Here is a 21004-nt window from a genome sequence, read left to right as displayed (position 1 = left end):
ATAAGTAGGAGCCAACACATGACATTAGTACAGTTGTTTGGGGAAAAGATTTTGTAGGTGGTTCTGGTATCCCTTTCTCCCCTTTTTGAGAATCATCACCATAAAAAAGTGATATTTAATTCTTCATCTGTCTTTGGGCTTCTGTTACCTAGTATATTGCTGTTTCCAAAAATATCTACCTGACCACTTTGTACTGTCTCACTTGCCTTGTAGTTCTTTTATTCCTAGAGCACTCTTGAGGATTTTTTATGAAAACATCTTCGTAAAAAATAATGACCAGAGTTTCTTAGACATTAATTTCATTACTTTTATCCTAAAAGTGGTGTTTGACATATCTTGGCATCCTTATTGACAAGCTGGAGAAATTACCTTAGGGAAATTAGTTACAGGAAGTTGTAACAAAGGATGGCACCCAAAGAATGCTAAACAGATTTGTTATCATGGAGACTATGGTTCCTGGTGGTATAGTAATGGATTTTGTTCTTCAGTCTATCCTATTTACTTATCCTAAATAATATTCTTATATGTGATTTATTAAAAGGTTGTACTAGATAAACCTCTAAAGTGACTTTTAATCCCAGGATTCTATGATTATAATTAATTGGAGCTATTAAAAGTCACAATTAATTGGAATAATTTCTCTATTCACTTACACTAACCTGCGCTGTTACTGAAGAGCAATGACATTATCATAAAGTAAAAAGCATAGTCTAGACCCATGCTACTGAAAGAATGGTCTGCAGACTGTTCAAGATAAGTACAAAAATTGAGAGTAAGCATTTAGAAATTTTGTTAACAATTTGGCATTGCCACATCTAAGTACGTCATCATTTTTCCAGTAACTTCTGTTTTTTTGCTAGTTTTTAAAAGTATCAGTCAACTATGGAATGGAAACTTTTAAACACCCTCCCCCTACCCGCCCCCCCCCCCCCCAAAACTTGCCCCTTCACCATAGTTAATCTGAGAATTACTGGTCTAAACAACCTTCAAATTCAAATGATCAACCCTAGAATGATCAGCAATAATCTGAACTTTGTACATGGATAAGAAGGTGCATATTACACTCTTTTCCTGTTTTTTTCTTTATGAGATGGTCAAGAGGAGTAATAATAGATGCGTTGCTCACACTGCTCCTTTCTTTTGCTTTGCAGAAAAATTTCTGCAGTCAGAATTACTTTTATAAGGCATAACTACAATCTAGCTAAAGGAAAAATTTGTTCTTAGAAAATATCCAATATTTTTGGTTTAAAGTGTAAAATTGTTTTAGTTTGGCTTTTTAGGGGTTACCAAAAAGATTTAACTTTTGGATCCATTAATCTAACCATATTGTCCTTTTATTTATGTTATTTCTTAAGTGATCTCATTTAGCACTCTGGAATAACCTGATCTTTATTGGCTGTCCCATGCTACACCAGAATTATTCAGAAAGCCATTAACGAAGTGAAATCAATGTTAAGCTCTATTTGTGTAGTAATAGATACCAAGAACTGGATCTTATACTGGCAACACATTCAGAATTATAACTTTGCTTGAAACACCATCACGTATGGGAAAACATCACTAATTTGGGTAACCAGAAAAACCTATTTACTGAATTACTGAAAAATTAAACCATAAAATACTAATGGTTTTTGTCAAAGATATAAATGGATCATTTCCTTTATTCAACCTTTTTCTACCAGAGCCTGGCTAGGGACTGGGATATAGTAGATATCAATATTTTCTGCCTTTGTGGAGCTTACTTTATTGGTGAAGACAGATATTAAGCAATTAATTGAAAGTGTAATAAAAAAGAAAGTATTCAGTTGTATGGGTATATATACAAAGGGAATTTAACCTAGGCTAGACAATCAGGAACAGATAGATATGAAAGAAAATACATCTAGTAAATAAACAAGAGAAAATGTTAGCCTCCCTAGGAGTAAAAGAATTCCTAATTAGAACACTGAAATGCCATTTTTATATGAAATTAGAAACTTTTAAAAATAAGTATTTTCTGTGAAACAAGTATTTGGGAATTACTACTAGCATTTTATTTTTTGTTAGTTTTGTTTGTTTGTTTCTTGTGAGGAAGATTGGCCCTGAGCTAACATCTGTTGCCAGTCTTCCTCTTTTGCTTGAGGAAGATACTTGCTGAGCTAACGTCTGTGTCAGTCTTCCTCTATTTTGTGTGTGGGATTCTGCCAGAGGGTGGCTTGACGATTGGTCCTAGGTCTGCACCCGGCATCCAAACCTGCAAGCCCTGGGCCACTGAAGCAGAACGTGAACTTAACCACTACACCACTGGGCCAGCCCCACTACTAGCATTTTAAATTTATACAACCCTCTTAGAAAGTAATTTGTTGCTTTTTAATATAGTTCTTCTAGGAATTTATCTTAAGGGAGTAGTGTAAAATGTGAAAGCTTGTATGCATGAAGATATTTATTATAGAATTATTTATAATTGGGCAAAATTAGAAGTTTATCTAAAAAATAGGGAAATAGTTAAATGATGGAAGATCTACTAGATGGAACATTATTCATCCATTTAAAAATAATGTGAAGAGTAAGAACCATGGAAAAATGAATGATGTACTATTAAGTGGAATAAAAGCAAATTTTATTATGATTAAAACTTTATAAAATGGTAAGAATCCTTTTATCCTGTGTAAAATGATGTAATATGTTCCCTTTTTTTTCCCTTAAGGAGAAAAAATGACTGAAGAACATATATCAAACTGTTAATGGTGCAGGATTTTTAGTGATTTTTTCCCGCCACTTCTTGCTACTAGAATTATCTACATTGTATGTGGTCTTATAAGATTCCTTCTAAAATACTTTAATCATGTCATTCTTTTGCTTATAGCTCTCCCACCCCAACACACATACATTGACTATCAGGTAAATTTAAAGTTGATTAGCTTGACATTCAAGACCTGTCACACCTTTCTTTCCAAACTCCTATTTAGGCTGCACCCTCACAAACTTTTATTCTTCTCTGTCCTTGCTTGTGCTGTTTTCTCTGTCTGGAATGCCCTTTCCCATTCTCTGCCTGATGCAGGTCTGTTTCTTCTTCAAGGCCACACTCAAATGTCACACCTTCTTGAAGTCTTTCCTCCCTATCCCTTTATTTTTTTTTTTAAATTAACCTCTTATTTTTGTCTGCTTTTTAGGTCCTCCCAGTATAGTTCTTGTAACATCGTATTATGATAGAGATGTTATATAAAAATTATTTAATTTTTAAATACTGGAACTCCACATGGTATCCTCCAATGATTGTTTGACACATAACAGACACTCAGTAAGTGAATAGAAATTGGTTAACTGTTAATGCTTTTAATTTGTTACAGGGGCATCTATGCAATGAGCCTTTGGATATGTACAGTTATTTACACAACCAAGGTATTGGCGTTTCACTTGCTCAGTTCTATATCTCATGGGCTGAAGAATATGAAGCTAGAGAAAACTTTAAGAAAGCAGATATGATATTTCAGGAAGGGATTCAAAAGAAGGCTGAACCCCTGGAAAGACTGCAGTCCCAGCACCGGTAAAGTGCTTCTCTGGAGCTTATCTTAGCTCTTTAAAACTCGTAGAGATAAGTGGTCGTTTTTGCGTCTGAATAAAGTACTCTCCATGGATTGGCAAGTCTACTTAGTTACTATTCCATTTTTTAAAAAACATATTTAAATATTTTTTATTTAAATTACAGTAAAATCCACTCTTTGGTATATTGATCTTTAAGTTTTCGCAAATGAATAGAGACATGTAACCATTACCATGATCAAGATAGAGAATAATCTTATCACTCCACAGAATTCCCCCGTGCTGTCCCTTTGTGCTCAACACCTACTCTCCCTCCCCTCCTCTGGCAACCACTGATCTATTCTCCAGCCGTATAGTCTTGCCTTTTCCATAATGTCATATAAATGGAATCATACAGTATGTCGCCTTTTGAGTCTGGCTGCTTTCATTTAGCATAGTGCATATGAGTTGTAGGAGTTCTTTATATATCCTGAATACAAGTCTTTTGTCAGATATGTGATTTGTAAATCTTTTCTCCTAGCTTAAGTCTGGTCTATTCATTCTTTTTAACAGTATCTTTTATGGAATAAAAGTTTTTAATTTTGAAGAAATGTAACATCAATTATTTCTTGTATGGATCATGCTTTTGGTACATCTGAGAATTCTTTGTTTAGCCGAAGATCACAAAGATTTTCTCTTATGTTTTCATCTTGAAGTTTTATAGTTTTTACATTTAGATCTGTGATCCATTTTGAGTTAATTTTTGTAGAAAGTATGGATCAAGGTTCTTCTTTTTTTTGCATATGAACTTCTATTTGTTCCTCTGCCACTTGTTGAAAAGATTTTCTCCACTGAATTGCCTTTGTACCTTTGTCAAAAGTCAGTTGATCATATTTGTGTAGGTTTATTTCTATTACTCCATTTTGTTCTATTGATGTATTTATTCATTAGTGTACACCACACTATCTAGATTGTAGCTTTATAGTAAGTCTGGAAATCAGTTAATATGGGTCCTCTAACTTTGTTCTTTTTAGCTCTTTGAGTTCCTTTGATTTTCTGTATATATTTTAGAATCAGCTTTCTGGGATTTTGATTAGTATTGTGCACGAACATGATACAGTAGTCCTTCCTTATCTGCAGTTTTGCTTTCTGAAGTTTCAGTTACCTGTAGTCAACAGTGGTCTGAAAATATTAAATAGAAAATTCCAGAAATAAACAATTTATAAGTTTTAAATTGTGCACCGTTCTGAGTGGCATGATGAAATCTCTCGCCATCCACTCCATTCCACCTAGGATGTGAATCATCCCTTTGACCAGTGTGTCCATGCTGTACACGCTGTCTGCCCATTAGTCACTTAATAGCCCTCTGGGTTATCAGATCCATTGTCCCGATATCAAAGTGCTTGTGTTTAAGTAACCCTTATTTTACTTCGTAATGGCCCCAAGTGCAAGAGTAGTGATGCTGGCAATTCAGACATGCCAAAGAGAAGCCGTAAAGTGCTTCCTTTAAGTGAAAAAGTGAAAGTTCTCAACTTAACAAGGAAAGAAAAAAATCATATGCTGAGGTTGCTAAGATCTACAGTAAGAATGGATCTTCTATCTGTGAAATTATGAAGGAGAAAAAACAAATTCATGCTGGTTTTGCTGTCACACATCAAATATGTATATATAGGAAAAACCATAGAACATGTAAGGTTCAGTATTGTCCGAGATTTCAGGCATCCACTGGGGAGTCTTGGAACATATCCTCATGGAAAAGGCTACTGTATATTTCTCCATTTATTTTGATCTTTGATTTCTTTGAGTGAGTTGTGGTAGTTTTTATCTTTCAAGGAATTGGTCTGTTTCATCAAAGTTGATGAGTTTATGGGCATAGAGTTGTTCATAGTATTCCCTTATTATCCTTTTAATGTCTGTAGGTTATGTAGTGATCTCCCCTCTTTCATTCCCGATTTTGGTAATTTGTCTTTTTTTCTCTCAGTCAGTCTGGCTGGAAGTTTAGATTTGATTGATCTTTGGTTTTATTGTTTTTTCTCTTAGTTGATTTTCTGTTAATTTTATTAATCTGTATTCTTTATTATTTCCTTTTTTGTGCTTTGCTTTGGGTTTAACTTGCTCTTTTTCTAATTTAAGTGACAACTTAGATGACTGATTCTAAATCTTTTCTAATATAAAAAATTTCTTTCTAAGCACTGCTTTAGCTGTATCCCACAAGTTTTAATGTAATATTATATTTTCATTTTCATTCAGTTCAAAATATTTTCTAACTTTCCTTATGTCTTCCTTTTGATCCATGGGTTACTTAGAAGTGTATTATTTAATTAGGAGATGTTTGGGGATTTTTCAGATATCTCCCTGGTACTGATTTCCAATTTAATTCCATTATGATCAAAGAACATAATTTGTATGGTTTTAATCCTTTTAAATTTATTAAGATTCGTTTTATGGCCCAAATATAGTCTGTTGTGGTGAATGTTCTATGTACACTTGAAAAATATGTGTTTTCTGCTGTTTTGGAGTGCAATGTTTTATACATGTCATTTAGGTCAAGTTGAGTGGTAGTCTGTTCTGGTCTTCTGTATCCTTGCTGATTTTCTGTCTACTTGTTCTATCAGTTACTCAGAGAGGAATTTAGAAGTCTCTCTTTTTTTTTTAATGCTTTTTGGTAAGGAAGATTGGCCCTGAGCTAACATCTGTTGGCAATCTTCCTCTTTTTTTTTTTTTTAATTCCCCAAAGCCCCAGCACATAGCTGTATATCCTAATTGTAAGTCCTTCTAGTTCTTCTATGTGGGATGCTGCCACAGCATGGCTTGATGAGTGGTGCATAGCTCTCTGAGCCCAAGATCCAAACCATCTAACGGGGCTGCTGAAGCGGAGCGTGGGAACTTAACCACTATGCTGCCGGGCCGGCCCCTAGAAGTCTCTTTCATTGTGAATTTGTCTATTTCTTCTTTCAGTCCCATCAGTTTTGCTTCATATATTTTGAAGTTCTGTTGTTAGGTGCATATGCATTTAGAAATGATCCTTGTATCGTTATATAATGTTCATCTTGATCCCTGGTCATACTTGTTCTGAAGTCTACTTGGTCTAATATTAATACAGCCACTTCAGCTTTCTTTTGCTTGCATGATATATCTTTTTCCTTTCTTTACTTTTTTTAATAGCTTTAGAGTTGTGCAACCATCACCACAATCTAAGTTTAGAACATTTTTAACACCCCAAATGAACCCTGTGCTCATTAGCATTCACTCTTCATTCCCACTCACCCCAGTTCCAGGCAGTCGGTAATCTGCTTTCTCCCTCTGAATTTGCCTATGCTGGACACTGCACATAAGTGGGATCCTACATTATGTGGTCTTTTGTGACTGGCTTTTTTCACTTAGCATGTTTCACTGTCTTAGATCAACATAGTTGTGGCGTATATGAGTATTTCATTCCTTTTTATTGCCGAATAATATGCCATTCTCTGGATATACCACATTTTGTTTATCCATTCATCAGTTAATGGATATTAAGGTTATTTCCCTTTTTTGGCTATTATGAAATAATGCTGCTGAAAACATTCATGTAACAGGTTTTTGGGTGGATTTCCTTTTACTTTTAACCTGTCAATGTCTTTATATTTAAAGTGGGTTTCTTTTACACAGCAAATATTTAGTTGGGTCTTGTTTTTTTCCTCAAATCTCACAATATCTTTTATATGATATATTTAGAACACTTAGTGTAATTATTAATTTTGTTGCATTTAAATGTACTGTTTTTTAATTTGTTTTCAGTTCTCTGCCTTTTGTTCCCCTGTTGCCCCTTTCCTGTCTTCTTTTGGATTATTTGAATATTTTTTAGTATTTAATTTTAATTTTTTTTTTTTGGTTTAATATTTTGTCTGTTATGTTTTGAGTAGTTGCTTTAGGGTATATAATATGTATAGCTCACCTTTAACAGTTTACTTGGATTTAATATTGTACCATTTCCAGTAAAATATAGAAGCGTTATAACCGTATAGGTCCCTTTATCGTCCCTACTTTTTTAGTATACTTCTCACATGTGTTACATCTACATTCATTGAAAACCCCACCAGACAATGTTATAATTTTTGCTTTCAACAGCCATACATATTTTAAAGAACTCGGGAGAAAAATAGTCTTTTGTATTTACCGTTTCTGTTCTTTCTTCATTCCTGAAGTTCCAAACTCTCCTGTAGTATCATTTCCCTTCAGCCTAAAGAGATTTTTTTTTCAGCCAGTCATTTGGAGTAAGCCTTAGCCAATAAATTCTGTTAGTTTTTCTTCCTCTGAGAATGTCTTCATTTCCTCTTCATTCCTGAAAGATATTGTCCCTGGATGTAGAATTCTGGGTCAATGGTTCTTTTCTTTCAGCACTTTAAAGGTGTTGTTCTGCTATCTTCTGGTTTCCCATGAGAAATCTGCAGTTATTTGATGATACCTCACCTGTGTATAATGTGTGGGTTTTCTCTGTGTGCAGTTAAGATTATTTTCTTTAACATTGGTTTTCAGCAGTTTGATTGTTATATGTCTAGGGTGATTACTTTTGCATTTAATCCATTTGGGGTTTACTGGGCTTTTTGAATTTGTAAATGTATGCCTTTCACAAAATTTGAAAAGTTTTCAGCGTTATTTTTTTTCTCATGATTTTTTTTATTGTGGTCATAATAGCTTATAACATAGTGAGATTTCAGTTGTACATTATGGTCGTACACCATATAAGTATGCCCCTTCACCCCTTGTGCCCACCCTCCACCCCCCTTCCCCGGTGACCACTAATTTATCCTCTTTGTCCGTAAGTTTGTTTATATTCCACATATAAGTGAAATCATATAGTGTTTGTCTTTCTCTGTCTGGCTTATTTTGCTTAGCACGATGCCCTTAAGTTTCATCCATGTGGTTGCGAATGGGACGATTTTGTCTTTTTTTTATGGCTGAGTAGTACTCCATTGTATATATATACCACATCTTCTTTGTCCAGTCATCTGTCGACGAGCACTTGAGTTGCTTCCACATCTTTCAGCCTTATTTTTAAAATACTTTTCTGCACCTATATCTCTTTCTTTTCTTCTAGGACTTCAGTTACCCATATGTTAAACCTTTTGGTATTGTTCCACAGGTCCTTGAAGCTCTGTTCATTTTCAGAAATTTTTTAAAGTTTTTTCTTTCAGTTCTTCAGAGTGCCCAGTATTTTATTGATTTGTCTTCAGGTCATTTACTCTTTCCTCAGCCATCTCTATTCCAATCTTGAGTCCATCCAGTAAATTTTTTATTTCAGATATTATATTTTTCAGGTATAAAATTTCCATTTGATTCTTTTTTATAGTTTCTTTGTCTTGCTGAGAACTTCTTTCTTTCCGTTCATTTCAAATGTATTTACCTTTATCTCATGGAACATCGTTATAATAGGTACTTTAAAATCTCTGTCTGAAAACTAACACCTGGGTCATCTTGATGTTGCTATCTGTTGATTGTCTTTTCCTTTGAGAATTGGTCACATTTTCCTGTTTTTTGTGTGTGTCAAGTAATTTTGCATTATACCCTGGACATCTATCCTGATATTGTTATTAGACTCTGGTCCTATTGGTTGATATTCTCTGGAGAATGTTGAGTGTTGATGTTTTTATCTTAGTAGGCAACTACCTTTAGATAACGCAAGTACTTTCTCATCTTATGTGGGTAGTGGTTCCACCGTTAGTTCAATTTTTGAGACTTGTGGGTCTATCCCATGTATGTGTTGCTCAGGGGTTAGTCTGGGACTTGGGCAGTGGTTTATATCATAGTTCAGTTCTCAAAGCCTTTTCTGTGCCATTTGGGGTCTTCCCTGTTCATGCAGAGCTCAGGAGTGGGTCTAGGGCTTGTGGCAACTCACATGTAGAATTAAGAGATCCCCTTCATCAGCTCATCCTCTCCAGTATTTCTTCCACACTCATTGGCCCTCAAAGTCCCCTTTTCCCAGCCCTGTGGCCAGAAACATGAGGTTTCTCTAGGAGTTTGAGCTTCCCACACCACAGTTACAATAATTCAAAACCACGAGAGAAAAGAGAAGAGGAAAACAAAAACAGGAAACAACCCTGCATGGGTTATTTCTTCAAGTTTGACCCCTCTCCACAGTCCACTTGCTTTTGTTTACTTTTTCAAGGCCTCGGTGGCTGTTTTGTATTTTGTCTAGAGTTTTTAATTCTAATCAGTGAGAGAGAGGGGGCCTATTGTGGGTTTACTCCAACTTAGCCAGCACTTGCAGTTTATGCAGGTTTTTTACCCTTTTGACAATACTTAAAACTTTGGCAGCAGCACAGGAAGTTTAGTCTTCCAACTTCTGCCAGCTTTGCTGAAGTAAAATGTCATGTTGGATGCAACTTCATATGATTCAGGAAAACGGGTATAAGTGGGGGCATTGTGTATAGAGAGAGAAAAAGAGACATACAGACAGTGATAAATAGATGTGGCAAGACATTAACAGTTGGTGAATCTTGGTGAAGGGTATATGGGTGCTCATTTACTCTTTCAACTGTCTTGTAAGTTTAGAAAGTTTTATAATAAAAAGTTGATGGGAAACTCTGATCTTAATAAATTCTATAATCTTAGTCTTAGTCACCCTGATCTGATCCTCAGATCAACCAAATGGTGCTCTTCGGAGTATTTTTAATTGGTCAAACTTGGACATTTAAAGGGAGAGCTAAATCATTTTAGCCAAAGCTTTCTCTGATGTCAAGGTGGCTTTCTTTTTCCTGAGATAAGAAACACTTTTTTGGGCTGTTTCTATATATTTCTTCCCCCAGCCTACTCCTCCTTTGTTTGTTTTAACAAATTGGAAATTTTGAGTCTGGTAAGTAGTGTTCATCTCACCAAAAGTTAACCATCCGTTCTTGCTTTAGGCAATTCCAAGCTCGGGTGTCTCGGCAAACTCTGTTGGCGCTTGAGAAAGAAGAAGAGGAGGAAGTTTTTGGATCTTCTGTACCACAACGAAGCACACTGGCTGAACTAAAAAGCAAAGGGAAAAAGACAGCAAGAGCTCCCATCAGCCGTGTAGGTGGTGCTCTCAAGGGTAAGTTTATTAAGTGTCATTATGGGAGGCTCTTAGTCTCAGGTGGTAGGCAAATTATATAAGGAGATAATATATACATATACATGTGGACACTGTCCAAGTTTTCTGAGTACTAGGTAGCAAAAAGAAGGCCATTTAAGGAGAGCTGAGATCATAGTGTGCAGTAAAATCAAAACATGTCAGCAATTTTGAGTCTTAATTAAGAAAAACCTAATATATAGGAAGCATCAAGAGTTTCTGAGTTTGCCTTGTTAGTTGAAAGAAGATACGCAATAATGAGCAAGTATTGTCAAAGTGAGGCTTACATGTAGCAAAGCCTCAAACAATGTATTAACGTGGTCTTCAGCTTCTTGGAGTCAGAAAGCAGCCTCTCTTTGTACACCTAAAGGTGATCAACAATAAGTTTTTTTTAATTCACTATTTTTTAGGGAAACTTTAGGTTCACAGCAAAATTGAGTGGAGGGTACAGAGAGCAATAAGCTTTTGTTAACTAAATTTATAGCAGTTAGACATGTAGACGAGATTTTTTTTAAATCTCTTATCTCTTTCCTGGTATCAACTTATCAATATTCCTTGGAGATCCTAGAATTAGGGTATAGGGACTGTATATGTAGTCCTAAGGAATATGTCATCCAGATCATGATGAAGCTTGATTTTAATAAGCAGCCCCACAACAGAAAACACCCCTAATAAATGGGCTAATTTATCTTCTCTAGATTCAGCACATTTCAGCTGATTTCCACTGAGAGAAAATTTTAAACTGAAAAATGAAGATTTAGGTTAGGTTAGTCTCTGATATAACTAGGCAATGTTAGAATGTTAACTGAAGGAAGATGTGGAATTTTGGGGGGAGGTATCTGAATAAAAGATTGGAGGTGAGGGAAAAGAGGGAGAGTATAAATAACAAACACAGAATGGATTAAAAAGTTATTAATTTGATCCATTAAGATTTTTAAAAAATTATTTAAAAAATCTCTTTGTGGTAAAATTGACCGTTCTTTTTCACCATTCACAAAAGTAAACTCAAAATGGATCAAAGACCTAAAGATTAGACCTGAAACAATAAGTCTTCCAGAAGAGAATATAGGCAGTACACTCTTTGACATCAGTTTCAAAAGAATCTTTTCGGACACCGTAACTCCTCAGATGAGGGAAACAATAGAAAGAATAAACAAATGGGACTTCAGCAGACTAAAGAGCTTCTTTAAGGCAAGGGAAAACAGGATTGAAATAAAAAAACAACCCACTAGTTGGGAAAAAATATTTACAAGTTGTATATCTGACAAAGGGTTAATCTCCATAATATGTAAAGAACTCACACAGCTCAACAACAAAAAATCAAACAACCCGATTGAAAAATGGGCAGGAGACATGAACAGACATTTCTCCAGAGAAGATATACAGATGGTCAATAGACACATGAAAAGATGCTCTTCATCACTAATCATCAGAGAAATGCAAATCAACTACACTAAGATATCACCTTACACCTGTTAGAATGGCAAAAATATCCAAAACAAAAAGTGACAAATGTTTGAGAGGTTATGGAGAAAAAGGAACCCTTATGCACTGTTGGTGGGAATGCACACTGGTGCAGCCACTATGGAAAACAGTATGGAAATTTCTCAAAAAATTAAAAATAGAGGGGCTGGCCCCGTGGCCGAGTGGTTAAGTCTGTGCGCTCCACTGCAGGCAGCCCAGTGTTTCGTTGGTTCGAACCCTGGGCACGGACATGGCACTGCTCATCAAACTACGCTGAGGCAGCGTCCCACATGCTGCAACTAGAAGGACCCACAACGAGGAATATGCAACTATGTACTGGGGGGCTTTGGGGAGAAAAAGGAAAAAATAAAATCTTTAAAAAAATAAAAAATAGATTAAAAAAAATTTTTTTAAAAATTAAAAATAGAAATACCTTATGACCCAGCCATCTCCCTACTGGGTATCTATCCAAAGAACTTGAAATCAGCAATTCCAAAAGTCCCATGTACCCCTATGTTCATCATAGCATTATTTACAATAGCCAAGACATGGAAGCAACCTAAGTGCCCATCAAATGATGATTAGATAAAGAAGATGTGGTATATATATACAATGGAATACTACTCAGCCATAAAAAAGGATAAAATCGTCTCATTCACAACAACATGGATGGACCTTGGGGGTATTATATTAAGTGAAATAAGCCAGATAGAGAAAGACAAACTCTGTATGACTCCACTACTAGGTGGAAGTTAAACATATAGACAAAGAGAACTGATTGGTGGTTACCAGGGGAAAGGGGGGCTGGGGAGAGGGCACAAAGGGTGAAGTGGTGTACCTACAACATGGCTAACAATAACGTACAACTGAAATTTCACAAGGTTGTAAACTATCATAATCTTAATAAAAAGTTTAAAAAAAAATATCTCTTTGTGGTAATAGAAGTAATCTCCTAGATTTGGGGATGAATTAGGTATACCTTATCTAGCATCTAAGTTGATAATTAAAGATTTTACATGAAGTTTTAATATTTTTCTCCTAGCTTCAAACCAGAACAGAGGACTCCAAAATCCAGTCCCTCAACAGATGCAGAGTAATTCTAGAATTACTGTTTTTGATGAAAATGCTGATGAGGCTTCTAGAGCAGAGTTGTCTAAGCCTGCAGTCCAGCCATGGATAGCACCCCCTGTGTCCAGGGCCAAAGAAAATGAACTGCAACCAGGCCCTTGGAACACAGGCGGGCCTTTGGAATACAGGGTAAGAACTCTTAGATCCAGTGTATATGCCAACATAACAAAGACTTCAGATGTAGAGTAGAGGAATATTTTTAGCATCTCTTTTAATTCCTCTTGAATAATTAGGCATGGTCTGCATATGTTGTATCATAATGTAAAACTATGCTGATTTGTTTTATTCTTCATCACCAGCCTCGTGGCAATACAGCTTCTGTGACAGCTGTACCCTCTTTGCTTCCCAGTTTTACTCCATATGTGGAAGAGACTGCACAACAGCCAATTATGTGAGTTTGACTTCCAAATATTTTAAAATAGGAATTATTAAGAGTGGGCAGGGGCACCTATCCTAGTTCTCAAAGGCATTTTCTTCTTTATGGGGCTGAAAGTAACCAGACAAAGTTTTTTTGTTTCCTTTATGTCTATAGTCCTTTTAGTATGTTAGGGCTAAAAGACCATTTGGTAATATTTTTATTAAGGAATAAACTTAATAGGTTTATGTTTACATTGCTGTAGTCAAAGATACTCACCAATTTAAGTGAGATGTTCTACCTTTGTTATTGACAGTAATTAGAAATTGTGCTAGTTTTTCTTCTTATCCTGCTCCTTCCTTCTGGATGTCTTTTTATTTTTCTTCCTAACCCTTAGCATTTCTGTTTATAAGAAAAAGTATGACCGATGATTAGGTAATGAGGCTGTCTGAGGATTAGTCTAATACATAACATTGCAGAGTTCTAATACTGGGTCATATTCTGTGCCCTAGAGCAAGAATTTCCTCATAACTCATCTATAACGCCTCACTATGTACTGGTACTATAGGAATGCAAACATAGATAAGATTTAGAGGAAAAATTCTGTCTGGTAGGAGCTCATCACAAGGGAGGCTATTAGGAAAGTCATATGAACCTTTACGAAGGATTACCTGAAGAATTGAAAACACCCATTTATGGATGTTTAATTTTTCTAATGTTTCAAATCACTTATAGAAACAATTATGTCAAAATGACTATGGTATAGAAAACGGTGGGGCCAGCCCCATGGCCGAGTGGTTAAGTTCATGTGCTCCACTTTGGTAGCACAGGGTTTTGCGATTTGGATCCTGGGTACAGACATGGGCATCAGGCCATGGTGGGGCGGCCTCCCACCTAGCACAGCCAGAGGCACTCATAACTAGAGTATACAACTATGTACTGGGGGGCTTTGGGGAGGAGAAGAAGAAGAAGCAAGAAAAAAAAGGAAGATTGGCAACAGATGGTAGCTCAGGTGCCAATCTTTAAAAAAGAAAAATGTTGAACTGTATTTTTATTTAAACTGTTTTTCATGACTGTCTTGTTTGACCCCTCTGCACTTTTTTTCTTTAGTTTGTGTTTTTCTTAATGATGTGTTCCAGAGGCTTTTCAAAGATTAAGAAAATCAGCTAAATGTAATAGGAGTTGCACATATTTTCCTCTACTTTTTCACTTGTATTTTGACCTTGCATAATAGTAACCATTATAAATACATTTTTAATTCTTAAACAAATTTAACAATCTTCTTTATGGTTTCTGTGTCTCCATCATTCTTTCCCAGGATTACTGCAACCTAACTAATCTTCCTACCTCTAGTTTTACTCATCCCCATTCATTCTCTGTGCTGTCACAGGTCTACACTGCAAATCTGAACATGTCATTTTCCTGACCAGAATTCCTTGCTAGCTCCCCATAACCTTGGAGATGAAATCCAAACTCTTTAACATTAATTATAAGACTGTTCATGGTTTGGCCTCTGCTAACATCTCCAGTTTTCTCCCCCACATGTGGTCGTACTAGACTGTTTGCAAGTTCCTGAACTTGTCTAGAATAGCCACGCTTTGAACATTTGGGTTGTTTCTGCATTTTGGGCTATTATGAATAATGCTTCTATGGACATTTGTGTATACCCTTTTATGTGGAAGTATGTTTTCATTTCTTTGGGGTATATAGCTAGGAGGGGAATTGCTGAGTCGTATAGTAACTCTATATTTTAACATTTTGAGGAGCTGTTAAACTATTTTCCAAAGAGGCTGCACATTGCTGTAATGAATGAGGGTTCCAGTTTCTCCACATCCTTACCAACACTTGTTATTATCTGGTTGTTTGGTTATTGCCATTCTAGTGGGTATGAAGTGGTATCTTATGGTTTTGATTTGCATTTCCCTAATGATTAATGATGTTGAGCATCTCTTCATGGGTTTATTGGCTCTTTGTTTATCTTCTTTGGAGAAATGCCAGGTCAAATCCTTTGCCTGTTTTTCAGTTGGATTATTTGTATTTTTACTGTTGAGTTTGTAAGAGTTTATGTATTCTGGATACAAGTCTCTTATCAGATATATGATTTGCAAATATTTTCTCCCATTCTGTGAGTTGTCTTTTCACTTTCTAGATGATATCTTTTGAAGCCCGAAAGTTTTTTTTTATTTTGATGAAGTGAAATTTTTCTGTTTTTTTCTTTTGTCTCGTGCTTTGGGTGTTGTATCTAAGCAGGCTTTGCCTAACCAAACATAAAGATTTACTCCTATGTTTTCTTCCAAGAGTTTTATAGTTTTAACTCTTACATTCAGGTCTGTGATCCATTCTTAGCTAATGTTTGTGTAGGGTATAAATAAGGAGTCCAACTTCATTCTTCTGCAAGTGGATATCCAGTTGTCCCAGCACCATTTGTTGAAGAAACTTCTTTCCCCATTGAATGGTCTTGTCACCCTTGTTGAAAATCAATTGACCATAATGTATGGGTTTGTTTCTGGGCTCTTAATTCTATTCCATTGATCTCTGTGTCTATCATTATGCCAATACCACACAGTCTTGATTACTGTAAATTTGTAGTAACTTTTGAAATCTAGAAGTGTGAGTCCTCCAACTTTGTTCTTCTTTTTAAAGATGTTTTGACCATTCTGGTCCTCTTGCAAATCCATATGAATTTTAGAATCAGCTTGTCAATTTCTGCAAAAGAGCCGACTGTGATTTTGATACAAAATGTGTTGAATCTGTAGATCAATTTAATGACTGTTGCTGTCCTAACAATATTAAATCTGATCCATGAACGTGGGATATCTTTCCTTTTATTTATGTCTTCTTTCATTTCTTTCAACAATGTTTCATAATTTTCAGAACACAAGTTTTGTACTCTTTTTAAAAAGTAGACTTTATTTTTTAGGGCAAAAGAATTATGCAGAAGGTACAGAGAGTTCCCATATAGTTCCTCCTCCACACCCTGCACGCAGTTTTCTCTATTATTAGCATCTTTCATTAGTGTGGCACATTTGTTTTAATTGAACCAACATTGATACATTATTATTAACTAAAGTTCATAGTTTACATTAGGGTTCACTCTAATGTGTTTTACAGCCTGTGAATTTTGGCAAATGAATAATGTCATGTATCCATCATTACAATATTATACAGAATAGTTTCACTGCCCTAAAAATTCCCTTTATTCCACCTATTCGTCCATCCATCTCCCAAATCTCTGGCCACCACTGATCTTTATACTGTCTTCATACTTTTACCTTTTCCAGAAAGTTGTGAAGTTGGAACCACACAATATGTAGCCTTTTTAGACTGGCTTCTTTCACTTAGGAATATCCATTTAAGATTCCTCCATGTCTTTTTGTGACTTAATAGCTCATTTCTTTTTAGTTCTGAATGGTATGCTGTTGTATGGCTCTTTACCTGTTTATCTATTAGAGGACATCTTGATTGCTTCCAAGTTTTGACAATTATGAATTAGGTTGCTATAAACATTTGTGTGAAAGTTTTTGTGTGGACATGTTTTCAACTCATTTGGCTGGATTATATTGTAAGACTAAGTTTAGCTTTATAAGAAAGTGCCAAACTCTCTTCCAAAGTGGCTGTACCATTTTGCATTACCACCAGCAATGGATGAAAGTTCCTGTTGCTCCACATCCTTATCAGCATTTCATGTTGTCAGTATATTAGATTTCAGCCTTTCTAATAGATGTGTAGTGGTATCTCGTTGTTTTGATTTGCAATTCGTTAATGACATATGATGTTGAGCATCTTTTCATATGCTTTTTGCCATCTGTATATCTTAGATAAGATGTCTGTTCACACTTTTAAAAAAATTTATTCTGAAGTGTTTTATTCTTCTTGATGCTATTATAAATAGAATTATTTTCTTAATTTCATTTCCAGATTGTTCATTGCATGTATATAAAATACGTATTGATCTTGTATCCTGTTTCTTTGATGAATTCATTTATTAGTTCTAATAGTTTTTTTAGTGGATTCTTAGGCTTTCCTGTATATATATATATAAAATCATGTCATCTGCAAATAGAGCTAGTTTTACTTCTTCCTTTCGCATCTGGATGCCTTGCCTTTCTTTTTCTTGCCTGATTGCCCTGGCTAGAACTTCCAGTACAGTGTTGAATAAAAGTGACAAGAATGGACATCCTTGTCTTGTTCCTGATCTTAGGGGGGAAGCATTCAGTCTTTCATCATTAAGTATGATGTTTGTGTGGGTTTTTTGTAGATGTCCTTTATCAGGTTGAGCAAGTTGAGGAAGCCTTTTAAGCAGGTAGATGCTTGGACCCTACCATTAAAAGTTCTAATGCAGTGGATCTGGGGTAAGGACCAGGTGTCTTTAGTTGTAAAAAGGTACATAAGAAAATAAAAGGTATATCAGTGATTCTGATTGATAGCCGGGTTTGAGAACATCTGCCCTATCCTGATTGAGGTACTTTATGCTTCATTCTTTTCAAACCTACATTACCACTCATTCCTCTCCCTCAGCTGAGAATCTTGAACTTCACATCATCAATTCTCTAAGTGCATTATTCCTAACTAATTCTTTTGGGTGCTAAACAGTGGAAAATGGTCTGTATTACATAGGTTAATTTTCTTTCATACACTGGGTTTGATTAAGATATAATATTAAGATTTATTTTCACCTATAAGGAATATAAGTTATTTGATGACTCTAACTTATGGCTAATTTTCTTATTGCAACAGAGTAGTACTTAGACCACAATTATTGATGACCCATGTAAATTATTTTTAGCCTTTTTTCTCAATTGTATTTGCTTTTTTTTTGGTGCGGAAGATTGGCCCTGAGCTAATATCTGTTGCCAATCTTCTTTTTTTTTTTCTCCCCAAAGCCCCAATACATGGTTGTATATCCTAGTTGTAAGTCATCCAAGTTCTTCTGTGTGGGATGCTGCCACAGCATGGCTTGATGAGTGGTATGTAGGCCCATGCCCAGGATTTGAACCGGCAAATCCCAGGCTGCCAAAGAGGAATGTGCAAACTTAACCACTTGGCCACAGGCTGGCCGCTGCTTTTGTTTTTTTAAATTGATCATGTGTAGTCTTGCTACTGACATTGTCCTTGTGTTTTGTCAAAACATGTAAGAAATAAGTCATTTGACATGCATGATGAATAATAATTACTTTGCTTCTTTTAGGACACCATGTAAAATTGAACCCAGTATAAACCACATTCTAAGCACAAGAAAACCTGGAAAGGAAGAAGGCGATCTCCTGCAAAGAGTTCAGAGCCATCAGCAAGAGTCTGAGGAGAAGAAAGAGAAGATGATGTATTGTAAGGAGAAGATTTATGCAGGAGTGGGGGAGTTCTCCTTTGAAGAAATTCGGGCTGAAGTTTTCCGAAAGAAGTTAAAAGAGCAAAGGGAAGGTATGTGTATTGATCTAGTTCAAGTTTATAAAAATAACTTGGTTGTAGGAAGATTGAGCTGATATATTAAGTCTGAGGAAAATTGCCCCATTGTTTGTACCTTTATGTGATGCTTCTATGGTTACTCTGTTTAAGCTGAACTCCCATTGCTGCTTTCCATGAAACCCCTGGGAGAGAAAACTAAGCAACTAAGTCTGTGTTCAACAGTAAAGGAAGAGAAGAAGCTCTGAACTGTAGGAACAATTCATAGTCCCCAGCGTGACGGGCAGACAGCTGTGATCCCTGCCATGCATACACGTACATGCCCTGCTTCCCCATTAAGTACTTTTTCTAATATTGCCTCAAATATTGCACCTTTTCATACTCTGCCTCAAATTTTTCCCAGGGCTTATTTAGATTAATATATTCAGTTACTTAGATGATAGTTATTTTTATTGTTCCTTAAAGGCATTCTTATTTCTAAATTAAGGGAAGCTTTACTATAAATTGAGGAAATGGGAATTTTGAGAAAATGGGAAGCAATTCTGATTCTGTTGTCTGGAGTCCCTGAGGGCAAGAGGTAATGCAGAATGGGCTGAAAAGTAGGGAAGTATAGCATTTGGAGCTTAAGGTGTTAGAAGATGAGGGAAGAGTACAGGAAAGGTGATGAGGGAGGGTCCAAAAATAAATTTCATCCTTTTAGACATTTGACTAGGTTCTATACCAAGAAAGAAGTGTTTCTTTTTACAGAAATATCCAGAGTAACCCACTATTGTAGCTCAGCTCACTTAACAGGATATGCCATTTATAGGGCTAGCTGGGAAACTTAACTATCACTTATAATTTATTTGAGCAAAAATCATTTCGGAGTTCCAGGTGACAAGTTAGAAGCAAACTTCTTTGAACCAGATATTAGTAAGTTTGGAAGTGCCTTCGTTTGTTAAATCAACTGCTGCCTTCCAAGACTGACAAAAGTTCTCTGGGCTCAAATTATGTATTGAAAAATGGAATCTATGTGTCTGGGGTGGAGAGGAAGAATGGTTGGAAAGCAAGGAGCTAGTTGAGTAAGACTTCTTAAAAATGGCAACCACCCAATAAAGAAGTAGGCTAGGAGGATAGCCAAATATGAGCTGGGAAAGGAACTAGGTACTTCAATAAAAACTACTGTTTCCTTAAGGGGAAGATCTAGCTTATACTAAATTTGTAGAAGTAAAATGAAAGTACATTTTATTCTCTGCTAGCCAAAGAAGGATCTATGCAAGGTTTGGGTGGGATTCGAGTAGATAAAAAGCAGTATTGACCTCTGAAGATTCTTAATACTCATTTTCTAAGCTGGTCTCTGAATCTAGTTCATGAACTTATAATTTCCCCACTAAATGTAGTTTGTACTCTTATAAATCCTCACGCCTATAATAAAGTAGTTTCCTGTTACTATTGAAAACTGGCTTCAGAGACCGTTGCTGACTACTTAGTCTCAGGTAGGAGTACAAGAAATGAGGAAGACACAGGCAGGGCCTAGAGACAAGGTCATTGTTCTTTCCTCCCATTGCTACTTCCAATCTGTTTTTCTCTTCCTTCAAAAATTCTAGCTTCTTTCAGATTCGTGTCCTCCAACTTTTTTCTACCTCTTGAGCCTCCTTAGTATTCTTACTTCCGACTTTTTAGTCACTCCTCATCATTCATTAATTGACTAAGCACCTGGCTCAATATCCCCTACACCATCCAGTGCTATGACTTCTCAGTTTCGTGACCACCACACCTCCTGTGATCTCTTCTTCAACCCTACTCACCACCTCTTCCTGTGGTCTTACTGTTGACCTATTACCTAATAACTTTTGAAGGTCCTATTCTTTGACCACCACCTTCTCTTCTAGCTAACTTACTTTAGGACTCTACTCCTGGAATTCTTTAGCCTCATTGAGATCACTAGTCTATCCCTACCAATTTTACTTTTTTATTATTCATTACCATCCTTATGTCCTGACTTCGTTTCTTTCCAGCTTGGAGTCCATGATTTGTTGTTATAATCACTCCCCTGCAAATCCTCTAACCCCTTTATCCGTCTATCTCCATATTGTGTTCACCTGGCA

General features: G+C 36.0%; 1 protein-coding gene across 1 annotated transcript in view; it reads left to right on the top strand.

Moving 5' to 3' along the window:
* BUB1B (BUB1 mitotic checkpoint serine/threonine kinase B) overlaps positions 1-21004 on the top strand; it is a 51138-nt gene that overhangs the window by 8518 nt on the left and 21616 nt on the right. The window contains exons 5-9 of the mRNA XM_008536348.2: positions 3330-3526; positions 10383-10552; positions 13077-13291; positions 13462-13553; positions 18706-18935. Of these exons, the coding sequence (XP_008534570.1) occupies positions 3330-3526; positions 10383-10552; positions 13077-13291; positions 13462-13553; positions 18706-18935 (904 nt within the window). The remainder of the gene's footprint in view (positions 1-3329; positions 3527-10382; positions 10553-13076; positions 13292-13461; positions 13554-18705; positions 18936-21004) is intronic.

This window comes from Equus przewalskii, chromosome 1, assembly GCF_037783145.1.
Source record: "Equus przewalskii isolate Varuska chromosome 1, EquPr2, whole genome shotgun sequence".
Taxonomy (NCBI): domain Eukaryota; kingdom Metazoa; phylum Chordata; class Mammalia; order Perissodactyla; family Equidae; genus Equus; species Equus przewalskii.
Note: the sequence above shows the minus strand (reverse complement) of the source record. Positions and strands in the feature narration are given on the sequence as shown.